This window comes from Emys orbicularis, chromosome 2, assembly GCF_028017835.1.
Source record: "Emys orbicularis isolate rEmyOrb1 chromosome 2, rEmyOrb1.hap1, whole genome shotgun sequence".
Lineage (NCBI taxonomy): Eukaryota > Metazoa > Chordata > Testudines > Emydidae > Emys > Emys orbicularis.
In genome coordinates, this window is record NC_088684.1 from 208955355 (window position 1) to 208977100 (window position 21746).

General features: G+C 43.7%; 1 protein-coding gene across 1 annotated transcript in view; it reads left to right on the forward strand.

Annotated features, from left to right (window-relative positions):
* DCLK3 (doublecortin like kinase 3) overlaps window positions 1-19674 on the forward strand; it is a 42729-nt gene extending 23055 nt beyond the window's left edge. Inside the window, exons 3-5 of the mRNA XM_065399625.1 lie at window positions 14620-14752; window positions 15686-15853; window positions 19478-19674. Of these exons, the coding sequence (XP_065255697.1) occupies window positions 14620-14752; window positions 15686-15853; window positions 19478-19674 (498 nt within the window). The remainder of the gene's footprint in view (window positions 1-14619; window positions 14753-15685; window positions 15854-19477) is intronic.
* Window positions 19675-21746: the final 2072 nt, after the last annotated feature.

The following is a 21746-nucleotide window of genomic DNA, read 5'->3' on the forward strand; positions in this document are numbered from 1 at the left end:
AGGATTATGTCTGTTACTGATGATAAGAGCATGATGCAATTGTTTACTTCATGCACCTGGAATTTACTCACTGATTGATAAGTCTCCTGAAATGAAAACATACATGTCCCAGTGAAGTATGGTACTGAAGTCAGCTGAAGTATTAAGCTTCTCCCAAAGAGCAAAATTCTAACTTGGCTCCCAATGCCAAAAACATTTACACACATTCTTAACTTCAAGCATGTGAGCAGTCCCACTGAAGTCGATGGGACGACTCGTGATTACATGTAAGCATGTGCATAAGTGTTTCCATGATTGGGGCTTTGGATTATGCCCTGTACAAGGTGGTAAAAGTGAGTTATTCTGTTTTGCTGGTCATGCATTTTGTACTCTTCACCAGTATTCCAAAATTCTGACCAGATGGAAAACCACAGATGGCTGTATTTGCATGTCGTGAACAACTCTAATTCCATCTGCTTGCAAAGGGACATAGAAAAAAAACTGGACTCTTTGCAAGCCAAATCCCTAAAGGAACATATGCTTCTCATGAATAGCTGGAGTAAGTCCAGTGTGACAAAGGATGAAGTAGCCTGTGGGCAGACAGAGAATGAACAGGGATAGATATGGAGGGCTTGCTTTGGAACCTAGATGGATGTGTCTGCCTTGCTGACAATGTGGGGACTGGCTCCTGGTGAGTGCTGGTCAGTCTCAGGAGGATCCCTTGGGATCTGGTCTGCATGAGAAAAGATGGAGGACATGGTGTGTATCGAAGCAGTCGGGTATGGGGAGAAGTGTATTTCTATGCTATGCCTTGAGCAGGGCCTGCACACCCTATTATTTTGGCATGAAAGGCTCAGAATTTAAGTGCACTCTTTCTGAAGCTTGTTTTCCATTATGAACCAGGCCTCTTCTTCCAATCTTTACCAAAATTAAATCAATGCTGGTAAAAATACTTGGGGCTTGATTCTCCATTTCCCTGCATGTGTGTAGGTACTTATTCCAGTGCAAAGATTTTCTGGCACTTTACACCCACTTTATACTGCTATAAATGACTACACAAGGTGCAAAGTAATGGAGAATCTGTCTCCTAGTGAACATTTACAGGATTAATATGTTCATGTTGGCCACACTGCTGCATACAGATAAGGTACAATGGGATACAGAAGATTTTATGAAGAGAAACGTACCTAAGGTTCAGCAGATATTTGTTCATATTAGAGCATGGATATTTAAAGCTAATGAGAAATAGCTGTTTACAAATTTGTGTTTTAGAGGCCTCCTACTGTTACTTGGCTGAATTCCTATAATAGATACTGTTTATAGAAAAACACCTCAACTGGTTGTAATTGGGTATATCAATCATATCATATTTAAGAGGTTGAATGGGCTCTTATTACAAATGAGTTTAGGAACCTCCAATATTGTTTTGTGTATTTGTAGATACTGCTGTGAAACGCTGTTTGAAATTATCATATTTATGAAAGCCTTGCAAGGAAAAATTCCTTTTAAACGAATGAACAAACAAATCCATAATGACCACAATATTATAAAACTCAATGTTAAAAGCTTAGCCAGGGAGCTTAAACTTTATCAACCTGTCAGGTTCTGCAGAATGTCAGCTGTCATTTTGTTGGTTTTGTTTTCCTTTTTCTTTAGTTGTCAAGCCCCTTTCTTTCCCATTCTTCATGTGAACCAGGAACTGTGTTCGTTTCTTTGGTGGGTTGCTTGTCACTGGGGTCTTGCATTTGTCCTATAGAATCTTAGGTCTTGATTGATATTCTATTTGAGCTGATTGCTCTTTATTTCTAATTATAATGCTTGGTGGTGGTGGTTTTTGTAAGGCACTTATGTGCTGTCCAATAAGCACCTTTATAAACACAATACATTCAAGAAATAGCTTTTAACTTTCTGACCTTTTAATGTGACCCATTGTAGTACTGTTTCCCTGAGGCTTCAGACAGACTGAAAAAATGGCATAGGACTAGGAGGAACTGCTCCCAGTAATCTTAAAGTGCTGTCAATTGAAGACTAGCAATGACAAATGTCAAACACAAGCTAATAGTCTCATCCCATTGTCGTATGCATTGGGCAGGTAATGGGGTCTGGAATGGGTCCTGGGGAGGGGAGTGTCATCAGTTTAAACAAAGGGTATGTCTACACTATGGGATTAATCCGAATTTACAGAATTCGAATTTTGGAAACAGATTGTATAAAGTCACATGTATGCGGCCACACTAAGCACATTAATTCGGCGGTGTGCGTCCATGTACCGGGGCTAGCGTCGATTTCCGGAGCGTTGCACTGTGTGTAGTTATCCCATAGCTATCCCATAGTTCCCGCAGTCTCCCCCGCCCATTGGAATTCTGGGTTGAGATCCCAGTGCCTGATGGGGCAAAAAACATTGTCGCAGGTGGTTCTGGGTATAGCCTCACCCCTCCCTCCATGAAAGCAATGGCAGACAACCGTTTCGCGCCTTTTTTCCTGGGTGAACACAGCAGATGCCATACCACGGCAAGCATGGAGCCCGCTCAGCTCAAGACAGCAGTCATGAATATTGTAAACACCTCGCGCATTATCGTGCAGTTTATGCTGAACCAGGACCAGAAAAACGAGGCAAGGAGGAGGTGGCGACGGCAGCGCGGCGACGAGAGTGATGAGGACATGGACATGGACACAGAATTCTCTCAAACCGCGGGTCCCGGCGCTTTGGAGATCATGTTGTTAACGGGGCAGGTTCTATCCGTGGAACACCGATTTTGGGCCCAGGAAACAAGCAAAGACTGGTGGGACCGCATAGTGTTGCAGGTGTGGGACGATTCCCAGTGGCTGCGAAACTTTCGCATGCGTAAGGGCACTTTCATGGAACTTTGTGACTTGCTTTCCCCTGCCCTGAAGCGCCAGAATACCAGGATGAGAGCAGCCCTCACAGTTGAGAAGCGAGTGGCGATAGCCCTGTGGAAGCTTGCAACGCCAGACAGCTACCGGTCAGTCGGGAATCAATTTGGAGTGGGCAAATCTACTGTGGGGGCTGCTGTCATGCAAGTAGCCAAAGCAATCATTGAGCTGCTGCTACGAAAGGTAGTGACTCTGGGAAATGTGCAGGTCATAGTGAATGGCTTTGCTGCAATGGGATTCCCTAACTGTGGTGGGGCGATAGATGGAACCCATATCCCTATCTTGGCACCAGAGCACCAGGGTACCCAGTACATAAACCGCAAGGGTTACTTTTCAATGGTGCTGCAAGCACTGGTGGATCACAGGGGACGTTTCACCAACATCAACGTGGGCTGGCTGAGAAGGGTTCATGACGCTCGCGTCTTCAGGAACACTACTCTGTTTAAACGGCTGCAGCAAGGGACTTACTTCCCGGACCAGAAAATAACTGTTGGGGATGTTGAAATGCCTATAGTTATCCTTGGGGACCCAGCCTACCCCTTAATGCCATGGCTCATGAAGCCATACACAGGCAGCCTGGACAGGAGTCAGGAGCTGTTCAACTACAGGCTGAGCAAGTGCAGAATGGTGGTAGAATGTGCATTTGGCCGTTTAAAAGGTCACTGGCGCACGTTACTGACTTGCTCAGAGTTCAGCCAAACCAATATCCCCATTGTTATTGCTGCTTGCTGTGTGCTCCACAATCTCTGTGAGAATAAGGGGGAGACCTTTATGGCGGGGTGGGAGGCTGAGGCAAATCGCCTGGCTGCTGATTACGCGCAGCCAGACACCAGGGCGATTAGAAGAGCACACTAGGAAGCGCGGCGCATCAGAGAAGCTTTGAAAACCAGTTTCATGACTGGCCAGGCTACCGTGTGAAAGTTCTGTTTGTTTCTCCTTGATGAAAACCCGCCCCCTTTATTGACTCATTCTCTGTAGGCAACCCACCCTCCCCCTTCGATCACAGCTTGCTTTCAAAGGAAATAAAGTCACTATCGTTTAAAAATCATGTATTCTTTATTAATTGATTATAAAAAGAGGGAGAGAACTGACAAGGTAGCCCGGGTGGGGTTTGGGAGGAGGATCAGAGGGAAGGAAAAGGCCACTAAAAAAAAATGACAGCCTTTTGCTTGGGCTGTCCACTGGGGTGGAATGGGAGGGTGCACGGAGCCTCCCCCCCCCGCGTTCTTACACGTCTGGGTGAGGAGGCTATGGAACATGGTGAGGGGGGAGAGGGGTTATACAGGGGCTGTAGCGCCAGTCTGTGATCCTGCTGCCGTTCCTGAAGCTCCACCAGACGCCGGAGCATGTCTGTTTGCTCACGCAGCAGCCCCAGCGTTGCATCCTGCCTCCTCTGATCTTCCTGCCGCCACCTCTCATCTCGAGCGTCCCTCATGTCCTCACGCTGGTCCCTCATGTCCTCACGTTGGTCCCTCCTGTCCTCACGTTCACTGGCATCTTTCCTATACTTTGAAACCGTGTCCTTCCACTCATTCAGATGAGCTCTTTCATTGTGGGTGGATTCCATGATTTCCGCGAACATCTCGTCTCGCGTCCTCTTTTTCCAACGCCTTATCTGAGATAGCCTTCGGGACGGAGGAGGGAGGCTTGAAAAATTTGCAGCTGCTGGAGGGAGGGAAAAAAGGAGAGAATTTTTAAAAAAGATACATTTTACAGAACAATGCTTATACTCTTTCACGGTGAACAACGCTATTCACATTACATAGCACATGTGATTTGTGTGCAAGGTCGCATTTTGCCTCTTAATATTGAGTGCCTGTGGATTTGCTGCTAGAGATCACAGACGCAGGTCCGGGCAACAGAATTCGGCTTGCATGCGGCCATGGTAAGCCATTGTCTTTCGGCTTCTGCGTCCTCCTTTCCCACATACCAAGTAAAGCCCGTTGAGTGCTGCGGTTTTCCTGTTAACCTTCAGCAGCAGAAAACAAACTAACCCCCCCCCCATCCAATTCTCTGGGATGATCGCTTTATCCCTTCCCCAACCGCGTGGCTGGTATCAGGGAAGATCCCTGCTAGCCACACGTGAAAAGCTCAGCGCCAATCCCCCCCCGCCCTCCTGCGCTTGGCTTACTACAGGGAAGGATTTCTTTTCAGTCACAGGCAAACAGCCCATGAGGAAGGGCCACCTCTGTCCCCTTAATTAAATTCCCGTATTTCAACCAGGTTACCATGAGCGATATCACTCTCCTGAGGATTACACAGTGAGATAAAGAACGGATGTTGCTTGAATGCCAGCAAACACCGGGACCATACGCTGCCAGGCTTTAATAAAAATAAATAAATTAATGGAGACATCCTATCTCCTAGAACTGGAAGGGACTTTGAAAGGTCATAGAGTCCAGCCCCCCAGCCCCCTGTCACTAGCAGGACCAAGTACTGATTTTTTCCCCAGATCCCTAAGTGACCCCCTTGAGGATTGAACTCACAACCCTGGGTTTAGCAGACCAATGCTCAAACCACTGAGCTATCCCTCCTCCCTTTGTCGTGCAATGATACCAGATTACTTGCTACTAGCATGGCGTGGTCAAATGTCCTACCATGGAGGACGGAATAAGGCTGCACTGCCCAGAAACCTTCTGCAAAGGCTTTTGGAGTACCTCCAGGAGAGCTTCATGGAGATGTCCCTGGAGGATTTCCGCTCCATCCCCAGACACATTAACAGACTTTTCCAGTAGCTGTACTGGCCGCGAATGCATCCCAAGTCCTCAGGGCAAATTAATCATTAAAAAACGCTTGCTTTTAAACCATGTTTTATATTTTAAAAGGTAAACTCACCTGAGATCCCTTCCATGGGGTCATGGTCTTGGGTACTGGCTTGGGAGGCTTGGGAGGGTACTTCAGTCAGGCTGAGAAAAAGATCCTGGTTGTTGGGGAGAACAGAGTGCTGTGTGCTCTCCGCAAGCTCGTCCTCCTCCTCCTCCTCCTCCTCTTCCTGTCCGCAGAATCCTCAGGTGTGGCTGATGAGATTACCCCCGCCTCGGAATCCACAGTCAGAGGAGGGGTAGTGGTGGCGGCCTCCCCTAGAATTGCATGCAGCTCAGCGTAGAAGTGGCATGTCTGCGGCTCTGACCCGGAGCGACTGTTTGCCTCCTTTATTTTCTGATAGGCTTGTCTGAGCTCCTTGACTTTCACGCGGCACTGCTCTGAGTCCCTATTGTGGCCTCTCTCCATCATGCCCTTGGAGATTTTTTCAAAAGTTTTGGCATTTCGTCTTTTCGAACGAAGTTCTGCTAGCACTGAATCCTCTCCCCATATAGTGATCAGATCCAGTACCGCCCGTACGGTCCATGCTGGTGCTCTTTTTCGATTATTGGCCTGCATGGTTACCTGTGCTGATGAGCTCTCTGTGGTCACCTGTGCTCTCCTGTGCTGGGCAAACAGGAAATGAAATTCAAACGTTCGCGGGGCTTTTCCTGTCTACCTGGCCCGTGCATCCGAGTTCAGATTGCTGTCCAGAGCGGTCACAATGGTGCACTGTGGGATAGCTCCCGGAGGTCAATACCATCGAATTGTGGCCACACTAATACTAATTCGAAATGACAATATTGATTTTGGCGCTACTCCGCTCGTCGGGGAGGAGTACAGAAATCGATTTTAAGAGCCCTTTATTTCGAAATAAATGGCTTCGTTGTGTGGACGGGTGCAGGGTTAATTCGATTTAATGCTGCTAAATTCGAATTAAACTCATAGTATAGACCAGGCCAAAGAGTGATGCTATGGGTGTTGGAACCCTACAGTGTTTCCGTTTTCTCCTTGACTATCTGAGCCTGTCCTCATACTGGATTCACTGACAACTTCCAGGACTTGGGGAATGGGAGGTGTGGTGGTTTGAAAAGTGTGAATTGGGAGTGCTTTTTTCCAGGTGGGCCTTGAGTCGTTGATTGGAGGGAAGGCTTTGAGCCGGGACAACTGCTTCGAGCCAGCAGCTTTATAAAAAAGCAGCCAGCTACGAAGCGAGTGAGCCGCGAACCGAGGAGAAGCAAACAGAGGGAGTTTGCCTGCGGGGAGTTCCCACAGAGTTTTTGCCTTTCAGGCTTCTGTGAGCAGTAAATATAGCATCTGAAGAGGCTCTTAGAAGGAAGACAATATGGATAGTGAGCGATCAGCTGTTCTGACCTGTACAGGATGTGTCACGTTTGTCTTTCTCCGAGAGGATAGAAGTGACTTCATCTGTATGAAGTGGAAGCTGGTCTCAATATTGGAAGAGAAGGTTAAAGGACTAGAGACCCAAGTATCAACCCTCAAGTATCAGAGGGGTAGCTGTGTTAGTCTGAATCTGTAAAAAGCAACAGAGGGTCCTGTGGCACCTTTAAGACTAACAGAAGTATTGGGAGCATAAGCTTTCGTGGGTAAGAACCTCACTTCTTCAGATGCAAGTGATGGAAATCTCCAGAGGCAGGTATAAATCAGTATGGAGATAACGAGGTTAGTTCAATCAGGGAGGGTGAGGTGCTCTGCTAGCAGTTGAGGTGTGAACACCAAGGGAGGAAAAACTGCTTCTGTAGTTGGATAGCCATTCAGTCTTTGTTTAATCCTGATCTGATGGTGTCAAATTTGCAAATGAACTGGAGCTCAGCAGTTTCTCTTTGGAGTCTGGTCCTGAAGTTTTTTTGCTGTAAGATGGCTACCTTTACATCTGCTATTGTGTGGCCAGGGAAGTTGAAGTGTTCTCCTACAGGTTTTTGTATATTGCCATTCCTGATATCTGACTTGTGTCCATTTATCCTCTTGCGTAGTGACTGTCCAGTTTGGCCAATGTACATAGCAGAGGGGCATTGCTGGCATATGATGGCATATATAACATTGGTGGACGTGCAGGTGAATGAGCCAGTGATGTTGTAGCTGATCTGGTTAGGTCCTGTGATGGTGTTGCTGGTGTAGATATGTGGGCACAGTTGGCATCGAGGTTTGTTGCATGGGTTGGTTCCTGAGTTAGAGTTGTTATGGTGGAAGAGTCATCTGAGGGAAGGGATCAGAAGGAGACCCCATCAACCGGAAGGCATGGGATGCATTGTCCTAGGGATGGGGGTTCCATGACCACCACTCCCAAGAGGAGGGACAGAGTCATCCATCTGCTGTCCAGACCAGGAAACTTGAGAAGTGTGCTGCTTGCCCGGATCTAGAATTCAGGACGTGACGGTGTGTCTGCCGAGACTGGTCATGCCCTTGGACCGCTACCCCTTCCTACTTCTCCATGTGGGCATGAATGATACTGCCAAGAATGACCTTGAGCAGGTCACTGCAGAGTATGTGGCTCTGAGAAGAAGGATAAAGGAGTTTGAGGCGCAAGTCATGTTCTCGTCCATCCTCTCTGTTGAAGGAAAAGGCCCAGGTAGGGACCATCGAATTGTGGAAGTAAATGCTTGGTTGCGCAGGTGGTGTTGGAGAGAGGGCTTCGGATTCTTTGACCATGGGATGGTGTTGTTCCAGGAAGAAGGATTGCTAGGAAGTGATGGGATCCGGCTAACAAAGAGAGGGAAGAGCATCTTCGCAGGCAGGCTTGCTAACCTAGTGAGGAGGGCTTTAAACTAGGTTCACTGGGAGACCTAAGCCCTGAGGTAAGTGGGGAAGTGGGATACCGGGAGGAAACTCAAGGAGGAGGGTGCAACAGGGGAGGCCTCCTGATTCAAACTGAGAAAGTAGGGTAATCGGCTAGTTATCTTAAGTGCCTGTACACGAATGCAAGAAGCCTGGGAAACAAGCAGGAAGAATTGGAAGTCCTGGTACGGTCAAAGAACTATGATGTGATTGGAATAACAGAGACTTGGTGGGGTAATTCACATGACTGGAGCACTGTCATGGATGGGTATAAACTATTCAAGAAGGACAGATGGGGGAGAAAAGGTGGAGGAGTTGCAATGTATGTAAGAGAGCAGTATGATTGCTCAGAGCACCAGTCTGAAGCTGGAGAAAAGCCTGTTGAGAGTCTTTGGGTTAAGTTTAGAGGTGAGAGCAAAAAGGGTGATGCCGTAGTGGGCGTCTGCTATAGACCACCAGACCAGGGAGCTTTCTTCTCTCTAGATGAGGCTTTCTTCGGACCACTAACAGAAGTTTCCAGATCAGAGGCCCTAGTTCTCATGGGGGACTTCAATCACCTTGACATCTGCTGGGAGAGCAATACAGCAGTGCACAGACAATCCAGGAAGTTTTTGGAGAGTGTTGGGAACAACTTCCTGGTGCAAATGCTGGAGGAACCACCTAGGGACCATGCTCCTCTTGACCTGCTGCTCACAAAGAGGGAATAATTGGTTTGGGAAGTAGAAGTGGGTGGCAACCTGGGCAGCAGTGACCATGAGATGGTCGAGTTCAGGATCCTGAGAAAAGGAAGAAAGGAGAGCAGCAGAATATGGACCCTGGACCTTTGCAGCTAGCAAGGGATGTAAAGGTTAAAAGGAAGGGTTTCTGCAGATATGTTAGCAAGAAGAAGAAGGTCAGGGAAAGTGTGGGACCCTTACTGAATGGGGGAGGCAACCTAGTGACAGATGATGTGGAAAAAGCTGAAGTACTCAATGTCAGCTTCCAGACTGCTGCATTGGGCAGCACAGTATGGGGAGGAGGTGAGCAGCCATCAGTGGTGAAAGAACAGGTAAAGGACTATTTAGAAAAGCTAGACATGCACAAGTCCATGGGGCCGGATACAATGCATCCGAGGGTGCTGAGGGTCTTGGCTGATGTGATTGCAGAGCCATTGGCCATTATCTTTGAAAACTTGTGCCCATCTTTAAAAAAGGGAAGAAGGAGAATCTGGGGAACTACAGACCGATCAGCCTCATCTCAGTCCCCGGAAAAATCATGGAGCAGATCCTCAACTAATCCATTTTGAAGCACTTGGAGGAGAGGAAGGTGATCAGGAAGAGTCAACATGGATTCACCAAGGGCAAGTCATGCCTGACCAACCTGATTGCCTTCTATGATGAGATAACCTGCTCTGTGGATATGGGGAAAGCGGTGGACGTGATATACCATAATATACTGTAGCAAAGCTTTTGATACGGTCTCCCACAGTATTCTTGCCAGCAAGTTAAAGTACTGTGGATTGGATGAATGGACTATAAGGTGGATAGAAAGCTGGCTAGATTGTTGGGCTCAACGGGTAGTGATCAACGGCTAGATGTCTAGTTGACAGCCGGTATCAAGCGGAATGTCCCAGGGGTCGGTCCTGGGGCCGGTTTTGTTCAAAATCTTCATTAATGATCTGGATGATGGGATGGATTGCACCCTCAGCAAGTTTGTGGATGACACTAAGCTTGGGGGAGAGGTAGATATGCTGGAGGGTAGGGATAGGGTCCAGAGTGGCGAAGACAAATTGGAGGATTGGGCCAAAAGAAATCTAATGAGGTTCAAAAAGGACAAGTGCAGAGTTCTGCACTTAGGACGGAAGGATCCCATGTACCGCTACAGGCTGGAGACCGACTGGCTAAGCGGCAGTTCTGCAGAAAAGGACCTGGGGATTACAGTGGACGAGCAGCTGGATATGAGTCAGCAGTGTGCCCTTGTTGCCAAGAAGGCTAACAGCATATTGGGCTGCATTAGTAGGAGCATTGCCAGCAGAAGGAGGGAAGTGATTATTCCCCTCTATTCGGCACTGGTGAGGCCACATCTGGAGTATTGCGACTAGTTTTGGGCCCCCCACTACAGAAAGGATGTGCACAAATTGGAGAGAATCCAGCGGAGGGCAACGAAAATAATTAGGGGGCTGGGGCACATGACTTAGGAGGAGAAGCTGAGGGAACTGGGGTTATTTAGTCTGCAGAAGAGAAGAGTGAGGGAGGATTTGAGAGCAGCCTTCAACGATCTGAAGGGGGGTTCCAAAGAGGATGGAGCTAGGCTGTTCTCAGTGGTGGCAGATGACAAAACCAGGAGCAATGGTCTCAAGTTGAAGTGGGGGAGGTCTAGGTTGGATATTAGGAAAAACTATTTCACTAGGAGGGTGGTGAAGCACTGGAATGGGTTACCGAAGGAGGTGGTGGAATCTCCTTCCTTAGAGGTTTTTAAGGCCTGGCTTGACAAAGCCCTGGCTGGGATGATTTAGTTGGGGTTGGTCCTGTTTTGAGCAGGGGGTTGGACTAGATGACCTCCTGAGGTCTCTTCCAACTCTAATCTTCTATGATTCTATGATGAGAGAAAAACTATTTTTTTCCCCGTGTAGTGTTGCCCTCCACCTATCAGTGGCAACTTTTGCAGCAGTCATTTGCTCTCATTGTTTTTGTTTTTTACTCCTCTGTCTGCCAGCTCCTTCCACACTCAGTGCAGCAGAACTGGGAGGCATAAGGGCTGTGGCTGCACTACAGAAACAAAATATGCTCAACATCAGGTGAATGCAGCTGCTCGGTCTCCCTCCGAGCAACTAACTCAGTCAGCTGAGCTAAACTTCGCTGTCGAGCAAGCAAACTTTGCTACCACAGATGTTGAGTGTGGTTGACTCTGTCCCACAAAAACAAGACACCTGTTTAATGTCAGTTGAAGGGGTGTAGGAGAAGCAGGATTTGACACCTCCTGTTAAACATGGCCCAGCTTCATAGTGTAGACATGGCCAGAGAAGAGGAGCAGGAGTAGCCGTGGTCAGGATAATGGAGAGGGGAAAAGAGGATCCACTGCTGCAATGGCCCTTCCTTCCAAGTCAAATAGTGGCTTGGTAATAGAAATCCTATGGGTGCACAGTGATGGATGCATTAGAAAACCCTAACTATGATGGTGGCAGCACTAACCGCCATGTTTTGTTGACAAGATTGTACTCTGTCCCATGGAACATACACTGTAGGCTTGGGAGAGGCAGTCGGTTTTCAGCTCAGTGGGCTGTGGAGCCATGGATCTCGGTCACATCACTGAGATTATATACTTTGATCTCAGAAGGAAAAAGAGATTGACAAGTAATTTATTCTACCAGAGTGTATAAACATTTCTGTAGGGGAAGTCTACTTGCTTTTCTGATGCCTGATGAAAGGCTCTATAGCAGAGAGAGAGAGAGAGAGATGATAAGGAGACAGGGATAAAAGGACTGTGTGGAGCAATGATAGCCACCCCACCTGGGCTGGCTTTTAAATTGTTTCCAGGCACAATGAGCTAGCAGATCACTATGTGGTTGGGGCCTCCAAGCATCCCAACAATTTACAGCACTTTCTTTGAAAGGTGTGTTTTTTACATAGCCATAAAATATATCAAAGATGTTTAGTATTCCTACCTAGTTCGCTGCTATGTGAAAGGAAAACAAATCGGTGGTGGTCTGAAATAACAGGTGGTGCACCATCGCCACCTTGTGTTATAATGAGAGAGTAAAGTTGAAGATTGGTTGATAAAAGAGAAAAGACAATGTCCCATTCAGCATGGGTGGATGCTGGTACCCACACACTCCTCATTGAGTTGACTGGGGTTCTGCACAGGAGCAGCAGTCTGCCTGCATGGAACTCATTGCAGGACTGGGGCCAATGTCCCCAAGTTTGTAAATGAGGATGTGAGAATTTCACTTTTATTTTAATAAGATAATTTGCAGGGTTTAAGTGGCAGTTGGGTATATTTGATATGCATTTATTAAATATTTGAAAAACATTCCGTGTATATGTACGTAGGTATACATAGACATCTACATACAGGAAGCACATACATACACATTGTACATAAAGTCTTTATGTATTTCGATTGTATCCTTGTATCCTTCTTGATTTGTTGCTTGTATTCTTAGAGTGTGAGCTCTACAAGGTAACCTGGACTGAGTTTCCCTCTGTCAGTGGTGGGCAACCTGTGGCTCGTGGGCCGCATGCGGCCCGTCAGGGTAATCCGCTGCTGGGTTGCCAGACTGTTTGTTTACATCTGTGCAGCTGCCCACAGCTCCCAGTGGCTCCGGTTTGCTGTTCCTGGCCAATGGGAGCTGCGGGAAGTGACAGCCAGGCTCGTGCCACTTCCTGCAGCTCCTATTGGCTGGGAACGGCGAACTGCGGCCACTGGGAGCTGCGGGCAGCCGCGCAAATGTAAACGAATGGTCTGGTGGCCCGCCAGTGGATGCGGGCCGCAGGTTGCCCACCACTGCTCTATGTATAGACAATGCTCCAGAAAACTGTGGTTGGTTATCTTTGTATAAATAATAATGTTTTTTGCATTTTGTCAGCTGAGAAATTAGAATACAAAATGTCATCAGGGGAGTTGACTAATTCTTAAAAAAACCCAGCAGGTTTGGGTGTGCATTACTAAAAAGTGGTATGGATTTTTTATTAGCTATAAATACATACCTTATTTTCTTTTTTTAATTGAAACTGTCTTTAAAAAATTTTTTTTTGCTTAATGGATTCGGGAGCATTGCTATGTTTATAATTTTTGCAATGAATACAAATGTACTTTAACTGGGTAGTGCATATGGGATAGCAGACCTCATCCCATCTATGCCCTCAGTTGTTTTGTTACAAGGACCATCTTGAATTTTTGGCCATCTCAAGCTGTGATTACGGAATGTGGGGTGTGCTTGGCATCTCACATTCTAACTTATCCCTTCAAAACCTGAGAAGTCCAGATTTCTCTGGATTTTGCTGGATTTCTTGCAGAAAAGTTAGCCACATTTCTTTGTTTCCTATTTTGATAGAGGCTAACACTTTCTCTTTCAAAGCAAAGACATGATTAGTTTTCTTTTTAAAATTTAGTATGAATACTAAGTACTGTACTAATATTAAGAATATTAATATGCTCAATAGCATTTCTGCATTGCTGGACTTTCTAGTACTTTGGTTCTCAAATGTCATGTTTCATTAATTATGGTTTAAAAAAATTAATATTAAATATCTGTACTAACAAAACTAGGATGGAAGGTACATTTTGAATATTTTCCAGAGGGATATCAGAGATGTAATCTGCCAATGATGTATAGTGATAAGAAGAATGCTCCAGAGTCAGGGTCCCTCCCTCCTATCCTTTCTATATTATTCCTATGTTCAACCCCACCCATATCCATTTCCATAACAGGATGTAGAGTACAGATTTGGGCAGAATAATGTGCAAATTTCCGGGTTTTGAAAAACCTTAATAGTGCCATATAAATGAATCAAGTTGAGGGGAATCAGTTTGCAGTGCTACTACAAAGTTGATATCTTATCTGAAATACCTGTGCAACATTGATGTGACCAGAAATGTTACTTAGTGTGTAGGGTGACCAGATGTCCCGATTTTATAGGGACAGTCCTGATTTTTGGGTCTTTTTCTTATATAGGCTCCTATTACCCCCCACACCCGTCTCGATTTTTCACACTTGCTGTCTGGTCACCCTACTAGTGTGAAAGAACCCCACAGCTTTTTTCTTTGTGAAGCATTTAGTTTCCAAAGGTGGTGATGGTGGGTAAATTAACACTGAAATCTCTGTCTGAAACAAGAACAATTTCTTCTTTATTCATACTCGCCACACCACCTGTTTTTTCCTTGGAAATTGCTGAGTAAGACAGTTTATAGAAGAGTGAGTTTTCTTTTTCATTTATAGCCTTTCCTTCTGAAAATATTCATGTCTTTCTGACTTTCTGAATGTACAGACTGCTCTTGTTTATTGGTATGTTGATTTTACTTCATTTTGGCTAACTTGAATTTGTTACTGTTGGGCTAAAGATTTTATTCTCTCTGTTTATCCTCATCCTGAATTTAATCTGTTCATTTGCTTCTCAAACGCCATTGGATTAAAGATCTGTTTTGTGTTTTGTTTTTGTTTTGGTACAGGTTCAGCATAATGCAGATAAATCTACTACGTTGAAATTAGCAGATTTTGGCCTTGCAAAGAAGGTTACAAAACCCATATTTACTGTGTGTGGAACACCAACATATGTTGCCCCTGAAATACTTGCTGAGAAGGGTGAATATAATATCATTTTTTTAAAAAATCAATTACTCTGCCTTTTCTGTTCATAAAATATTTCTGTGCATTGCTTGTCACTAAAGAAACCTCACTAACCTTCCTATTATTAATGTATTAATACTAAAATGTATATTCTTCTCAGATGACAAGAATCAAACTAGCATAGATTATGTTTGTTAAAACTGTGTAAAGAAAGGAGGATTGTTTTGGTGTTACTCACTGAAGATTCCTGTTTTCTTCTACCTCGTGGTCGAAGCCCCTACAACCTTAAAGTCCCATCAGTGCAAGAGAAGGCAGTAAACCTGAATGGTCACACTAAGCAACAACCCAACATATTGGAAGATCAAGAGAGAGAAGGAAGATTTGAGGAGTTTCTTATCCAAATATATTCAAACCTGGAAAAGGTTTGGGGTTCAATTTGGCTCAGGGCATGAGTGTGCTGCTTATGGTTCTTGTTTGTAGAGCAGACTCACCCATCTGTAATCATACAGAATTACAAAGGAAACTCGGGATCTGTTTACTGCTTGTGGAAGGGAATGTGAACCTAAAAAGAACTGGTTTACAAGGGTATTTTTTAAATGTATGCTGCCTTTTTTCAATTAAGCTATAATAGACACTGGTGTTGTGACGCTGACAATGTTTGAAGAGGAAAGATGCTATGGAAGGACTATTATTATAAAATGATAGTATAGTGTAGTACACAGTTTGTCAAGAGGTGCCTTGGTCACTACTTCTTCCATTCACCACTCTTGGTCAGAAAACGGAGTTTCTGAGCAGCAGGCAAAGCTGTGAATCTATGGTGTTTCTTAAAGAATGTAATATGAAGCTGGCAGTTCCTTGCAAGTCTGAGTTTCATCTCTAAAAGGTATTTTTGGTAAGAGGCATTTAACCTGTGGTATGAAAAATGGTATTTTCGTTTCTTTTCCCTAGGCTATGGACTGGAAGTAGACATGTGGGCTACTGGTGTGATACTCTATATTCTGCTGTGTGGCTTCCCTCCTTTCCGAAGTCAGGAGCGAGATCAGGAAGAACTGTTTCAAATCATACAGCTGGGTCACTATGAATTCCTTTCACCATACTGGGACAGTATTTCGGGTGGTAAGATTCATTACTTATAACCTACCTCAGGATCTTACATACTGTCGCAGTATTTTTTTAAACATGACTTTAGTCCTCAGTTCATATCAACAGCGGTGTGTATAAAAATCAGATCTGATACATTTAAATTGGATATAATTCCCTTTCTGAAGAGCAAGGGTTTTTTCTGCAGTCTGGCTATAAATGTGTCTACAATTAAGGCATCAAAGCAGTACATTTGGTGATGTTAGAGTTTGAAGGTCTGTGCAAAAAGACACACAAGGATAATGTCCAAGGGAGACACCATGGCCCCATTGAAGTCAATGGGATTCCTCATCCAGTTTAGTACTTTATCTGTCTGCAGTATCTCTTTTGAAAACCCTTGTTCAGCAGTGCCTTTAGTCTTAAGCATGCACATAGAACTTTGTTCTTCCACAGGCCTGGCACCAAGTAACCAAACCTGGCAGCCAAAAGCTCCCTCAATCGCTTGTCCTCCTCTGGTGCCTTACAGATTAAATCGTCTATCTTGGAAATTTGCCCTTTGTCTCTGCCCTCCTGGCTTCTCATGGGGGACAATGGTGATGCCAAAAGACACATTAGGGATATGTCACCTTGTTGTACTATGGGTTCTGTGCTATATAGTTGGTTATGTTTTGGCTATATATAGTGTATGTTTTATAGTAAGAATTAAGGTAATAAAATAAATAAATAGAATAGTGAATACTAGTATTAGCCATTTTTTTAAATTTATGTTTTGCAAGTAATAGAATTTTTATCTGTGTTTATGTTAATTAAATTAGAGGAATTTGGAGGCCCAGGCCCCAATGTGGAAAAAAATAGTTACAAAATTTAGTAAGGTCTAATTTACAATGTCTTTCTCGTTCAACATAAAACACTGCTATTTGTTATCTTTTGAAGGTCTCTGCAAAGAATGGTTTGTATGAATGAGGAATGTATGCATCAGGGAAAGATAAGGTGTGAAGGCCATTGTTGAAGCCAGATGGCCAAGGGAGGAGAAGTAAAAAAACTGAAAAAATTCAAAGATGCCAGAGAACCATCAACTCGCATCCATGGTTGAGAAGGGACAGATTAACGACCCTGAGGTGAAGGCTAGCATCCTTAAAACACAAAATAATTAATTAAATCAAAACCAGACCACTACCAAAATTGACCATAAAATCTTTCTGGTTACCTCGCATTATAAATCAGTGTACAAAATAAAACCCTCGCAAATGGGTATGCCTCTCCCTGCCTGCCACCACAAAACCATGCAGTAAAAATATATCGCTAGGCACATGCATCTAAAATAAACTATAAAATATAACCCGTGTTGTATATAATAAACAATGTGTATGTATTGTATCCTAAAAAACAATATTTAAAAAAAATAACAGCATTAGCTAGCCACCAGTAAATAAGTGTAAATGCAATGCAGACATTTTATACATTAATAATCACACTTATTACCTTCCTAAGCTAAAAAAAGCCCAAAGTACCGTAATCGCCCCCTTAGTTAACTTCTCCATTTCCCTCGGTTTGAATTGGCAAAAATTAGCTAATCATTTGCTTCTAAAAGCAAAAGTCACTCAGTTTTTACAATAAACTCAAAAAAATATAAAAAAGCAAATTCTCCAAATAACACATGCAAATAAAAATATAATTAAAATTGCTAATTCTAAAAAAAAAACCTTACTGCATATCATTGGTATAATGTTTTTACAGACTGGTCTCCCACTTCCAAAGGTATATTATCAATCATGCTTCATCCATTGTTAATTGTATTGGTACTATCCTGTATTTGCCTAATTAAAATGTTTTGTATGTGTTGCTAAATAAAAATAATGTTTGTCAAATTACAACCACATGCTCAAATTCTCTCCCAATAAGTTGCTATAAAACAATTACCGTATATACTTGTTCATAAGCTGAATATTTTTGGTAAAAAAGTGACGCATCAAAGAGTGGGGGTCGGCTTATAAACGGGTCTACACCAAAATTTGATGATTTTAAACTCTATGGAATCATTGAATTGAATATCCAATACATTGTCGTTTTGTTTACTTGGAGCGTCTGCAGGCATGGAGCCCCTCCGCTCCCTGTGGCCGCGGTTCACCGTTCTCAGCCAATGGGAGCTGCGGGAAGCCCCACTTCCCACAGCTCCCATTGGCTGGGAACGGCGAACCGCAGCCACAGGGAGCGGAGGGGCTCCATGCCTGCAGACGCTCCAAGTAAACAAAACGTCCCGACCCGCCAGCAGCTTATCCCTGACGGCCGGGAGCCAAAGTTTGCCAACCCCTGAAATATAGGGTCGGCTTATGAAAGGGTCATACAGTTTTTGCTATTTTTACCTAACCATCTTGGGGGGTCGGCTTATAAACGAACGGGCTAATGAACGAGTAAATACGGTATATAAAATATGACCAACTCAAAAATTGTTCTCAAGGGGTCAAAAGGGGGATTATGTTGTACCATGGGTACTGTGCTATATAATTGGTGTATGTTTTGGCTCTATACAGTGTATGTTTTATAGTAAGAATTAAGGTAATAAAATAAATAAATACTAGTATTAGCCATTTTCTTTTTATTTATGCCTTGCAAGTAACAGACAGAATCTTGTCTGTGTCTGTTAATTAAATGAGAGGAATTTTGGAGGCCCGGGCCCCAATGTGGAAAAAATAGTTACAGAATTTAGTAAGGTCCAATTTACAATGCCTTTTTTGTTCAACATAAAACACTGCTATTTGTTACCTTTTAAAGGTCTCTGCAAAAAACTGTTTGTGTAAATAAAAAATGTATGCATAAAAAAAAAATGTAAAGGCCATTATTAAAGCCAAATGGCCCAAAAAACCCACCAACCCTAAAAAAACTCAGAAACGCCAAAAAACCATCAATGCGCATCCATAGTTAAAAAGGGGCAAATTAACAACCCTCAGGTAAAACAAAATAATTAATTAAATCAAAACCAAACAAAATAACCCCCCCGAAGGTGTTTTGAGCCATCATTGGGTATTCACCCACGAAAGCTCATGTTCCAATACGTCTGTTAGTCTATAAGGTGCCACAGGACTCTTTGCCACCCACTAAAAAGTAACCGGTCATAAACTATCACAGCAAAATCCATAAACTTCAACAACAACAACAAAAACTCAACTATAATAACAAAGTGCTTTGCCATGGGGCTTTGGGTTCGTCTTGCCAGCAACTCCAAAAGCATCAAATCGCAACCAACAGAGCCCGGCTCCCCTCTGCAACCAATCTGGCTGGCCACTAAATTAATCCAAATTCTAAACTAATAACTATAAACGTCAACTGGCGAGACTGTGTGCGTGGGGTGTGTGTGTGTGTGTGTGTGTGTATGACTAAAAAGTATATGCTAACTGCTGTATTCTCAATAAATGCAGCGTGTTGCCTTTTCCCCTATAAAAAAAAAAATCTCGTGTGCTTTTTATAAGCATAACAACCTCGTGGCATTAAATTCTGATTCCAGTCATTGCACTGACTCAGTGATAGTCATACATATTGTTATGGCAAAAGTAGTAAGAAAATGGAGATAACGTTTTATTTGGTTGTAACTGGACATCAGGCCATCAACATCATCACACTGTACTTTTTTTCCCCTTCTCCTATTTTTTTGGCATGAAATAGCAGCGAAAGATCTGATAACCAGGCTGTTGGTGATAGATCCTCAAAAGCGCTACACAGCTCAACAAGTTCTTCAGCACCCCTGGATCAGAACAGCTGGAAAAACCAACAGCAGAAACCTGCAGAGGGAAGTGACAATAAATATCGAGCGCCACTTTCGGAGCCAGCGCAGGAAGGGAGTTGTAGATGACGACACATGAAACCCCTTCTCGTTAATCGAGTCCTCTTTGTTTTTTCCTTTCCTAAATCAACTGGGCCCATAGCTTGTTGTTATTGTTGCTTGACCTTTTTTAGATTATGAGAATCTGGGAAAGTTCTGGAATTCCAAGGCCTGGTCCAGCTCCCACTGAAGTGACTGAGTCTTTCCACTGACTTCAGTGGGCACTGGATAGGTCTACACGTGTCTTTTTTTTTTAAACACTGAACTGGGCCTTTATGTTACAGACTGTTTCTCTTTTATAGATTAAAAGTGTTTGCTTTTGCAGTTAACATCAGTAATGATTACAGAGTGTTTTCTGTACTTATTTTTATGGTAGCTGCCAGAAGTTTTGTGTTTATGGCACCTTGTTTTGGTAATATGTATATGTACGTACACACCCTGCACTTAACTTCTAGATCGAGCCTTTATACCAGTTACTGTTAGTGACAGAAATGATAAATAAACAAAATATAAAGGAATATATCCTTTAGCTTTAGGTTATATTAAATATGATGCAAGCCACTTGTATTCAATATAAATAGTGGTGAGTTGATCCAGGTAGAGAAAAATTTGAACCCCTCTTCTTTCAGCAGTGGGGTTCTATATTACAAGGTCAACTCAAACCTCTGTGATTTGGCTTATCATGTGAACACCTAAGTATGTATGAGGGACTAAAAATCCTTGCAGTCTTACTCACAAAATTAGTTAGCTAATTAGCTAGTTTATGGTGTTAAGTATTAGGAAACATCCTTCCTTGGTCTTTCTCAGAGACAGAGCAGCAGAGTGGACCATTGGTCTATTATGGTATGCAATTCCTATGTTTCTACATTGGTTCTTGAGAGAAGGGAAGGATGTCATGGCTGGTAATGGCAGCTGTGCAAGACTGTTGTAATATTTTGCTATGTGCTGCTGAGGAGTCTCTTTTTTCCTTCTCTGGGAAAAAAAAGTCCGGGAGGGTGAGCAATTTCTGTGGGAACTCTGGCTCTCTTTTATGAGGTGGAGTGTGGAGAATAGTTACTCAGTGTTTTTTGAAGATCAGATTTCTCCTCTCAGATCCACACTGGTGGTTCTGGCTTACATAAGAACATAACATAAGAACGGCCATACCGGGTCAGACCAAAGGTCCATCTAGCCCAGTATCCTGTCTGCTGACAGTGGCCAATGCCAGGTGCCCCAGAGGGAGTGGACCTAACAGGCAATGATCAAGTGATCTCTCTCCTGCCATCCATCTCCATCCTCTGACAAACAGAGGCTAGGGACACCATTCCTTTCCCATCCTGGCTAATAGCCATTAATGGACTTAACCACCATGAATTTATCCAGTTCTCTTTTAAATGCTGTTATAGTCCAAGCCTTCACAACCTCCTCAGGTAAGGAGTTCCACAAGTTGACCATGCGCTGCGTGAAGAAGAACTTCCTTGTATTTGTTTTAAACCTGCTGCCTATTAATTTCATTTGGTGACCCCTAGTTCTTGTATTATGGGAATAAGTAAATAACTTTTCCTTATCCACTTTCTCCACATCACTCATGTGGCTTCCAGTATTCTCATGTGCTGCAGGAGGGGAAAAAGTTGTGGGACTTTTTTAAGCTCTCCTTAGCCCCTTCTCTGATTGTTTTCCTCCTCTCAACATAACAATTTCCCTCCTCCTCCCTCCTCTGCTTAATCATCTTTTGAATCTTCTGGTGTCTGTTGCTGGCCTCCTTCCTCTTGCCACCTTCTCTTGGTGGCTTATGCCCCCCTTCCCTGGTGTTTTACTTGGCTAGTCTACAAGTATGAATAATGGGATGAAATTAAATAAAAATTAAAATCAGGAAAATAGTTCCTATTATTCTATGGGAAAGTCTCCCAAGGGAAGTGGAAAAATCTTCAGTTTTTGAGTTATTTAAAACCTGACTGGATAAAGTAAAAAAAAAAAAAAAAATTCTGTCGGGAAAAATCTGGTCCAGGGAATGAGTCTGACCTAATATATCTTTTGTATCCCTGAGTTATTTGTTATCCAACCAAAATCAACAAGCACCATTTGTTGTCTGTTTCTGGTAAAATTGTCCAACAGCTCACATATGGTAGTTAA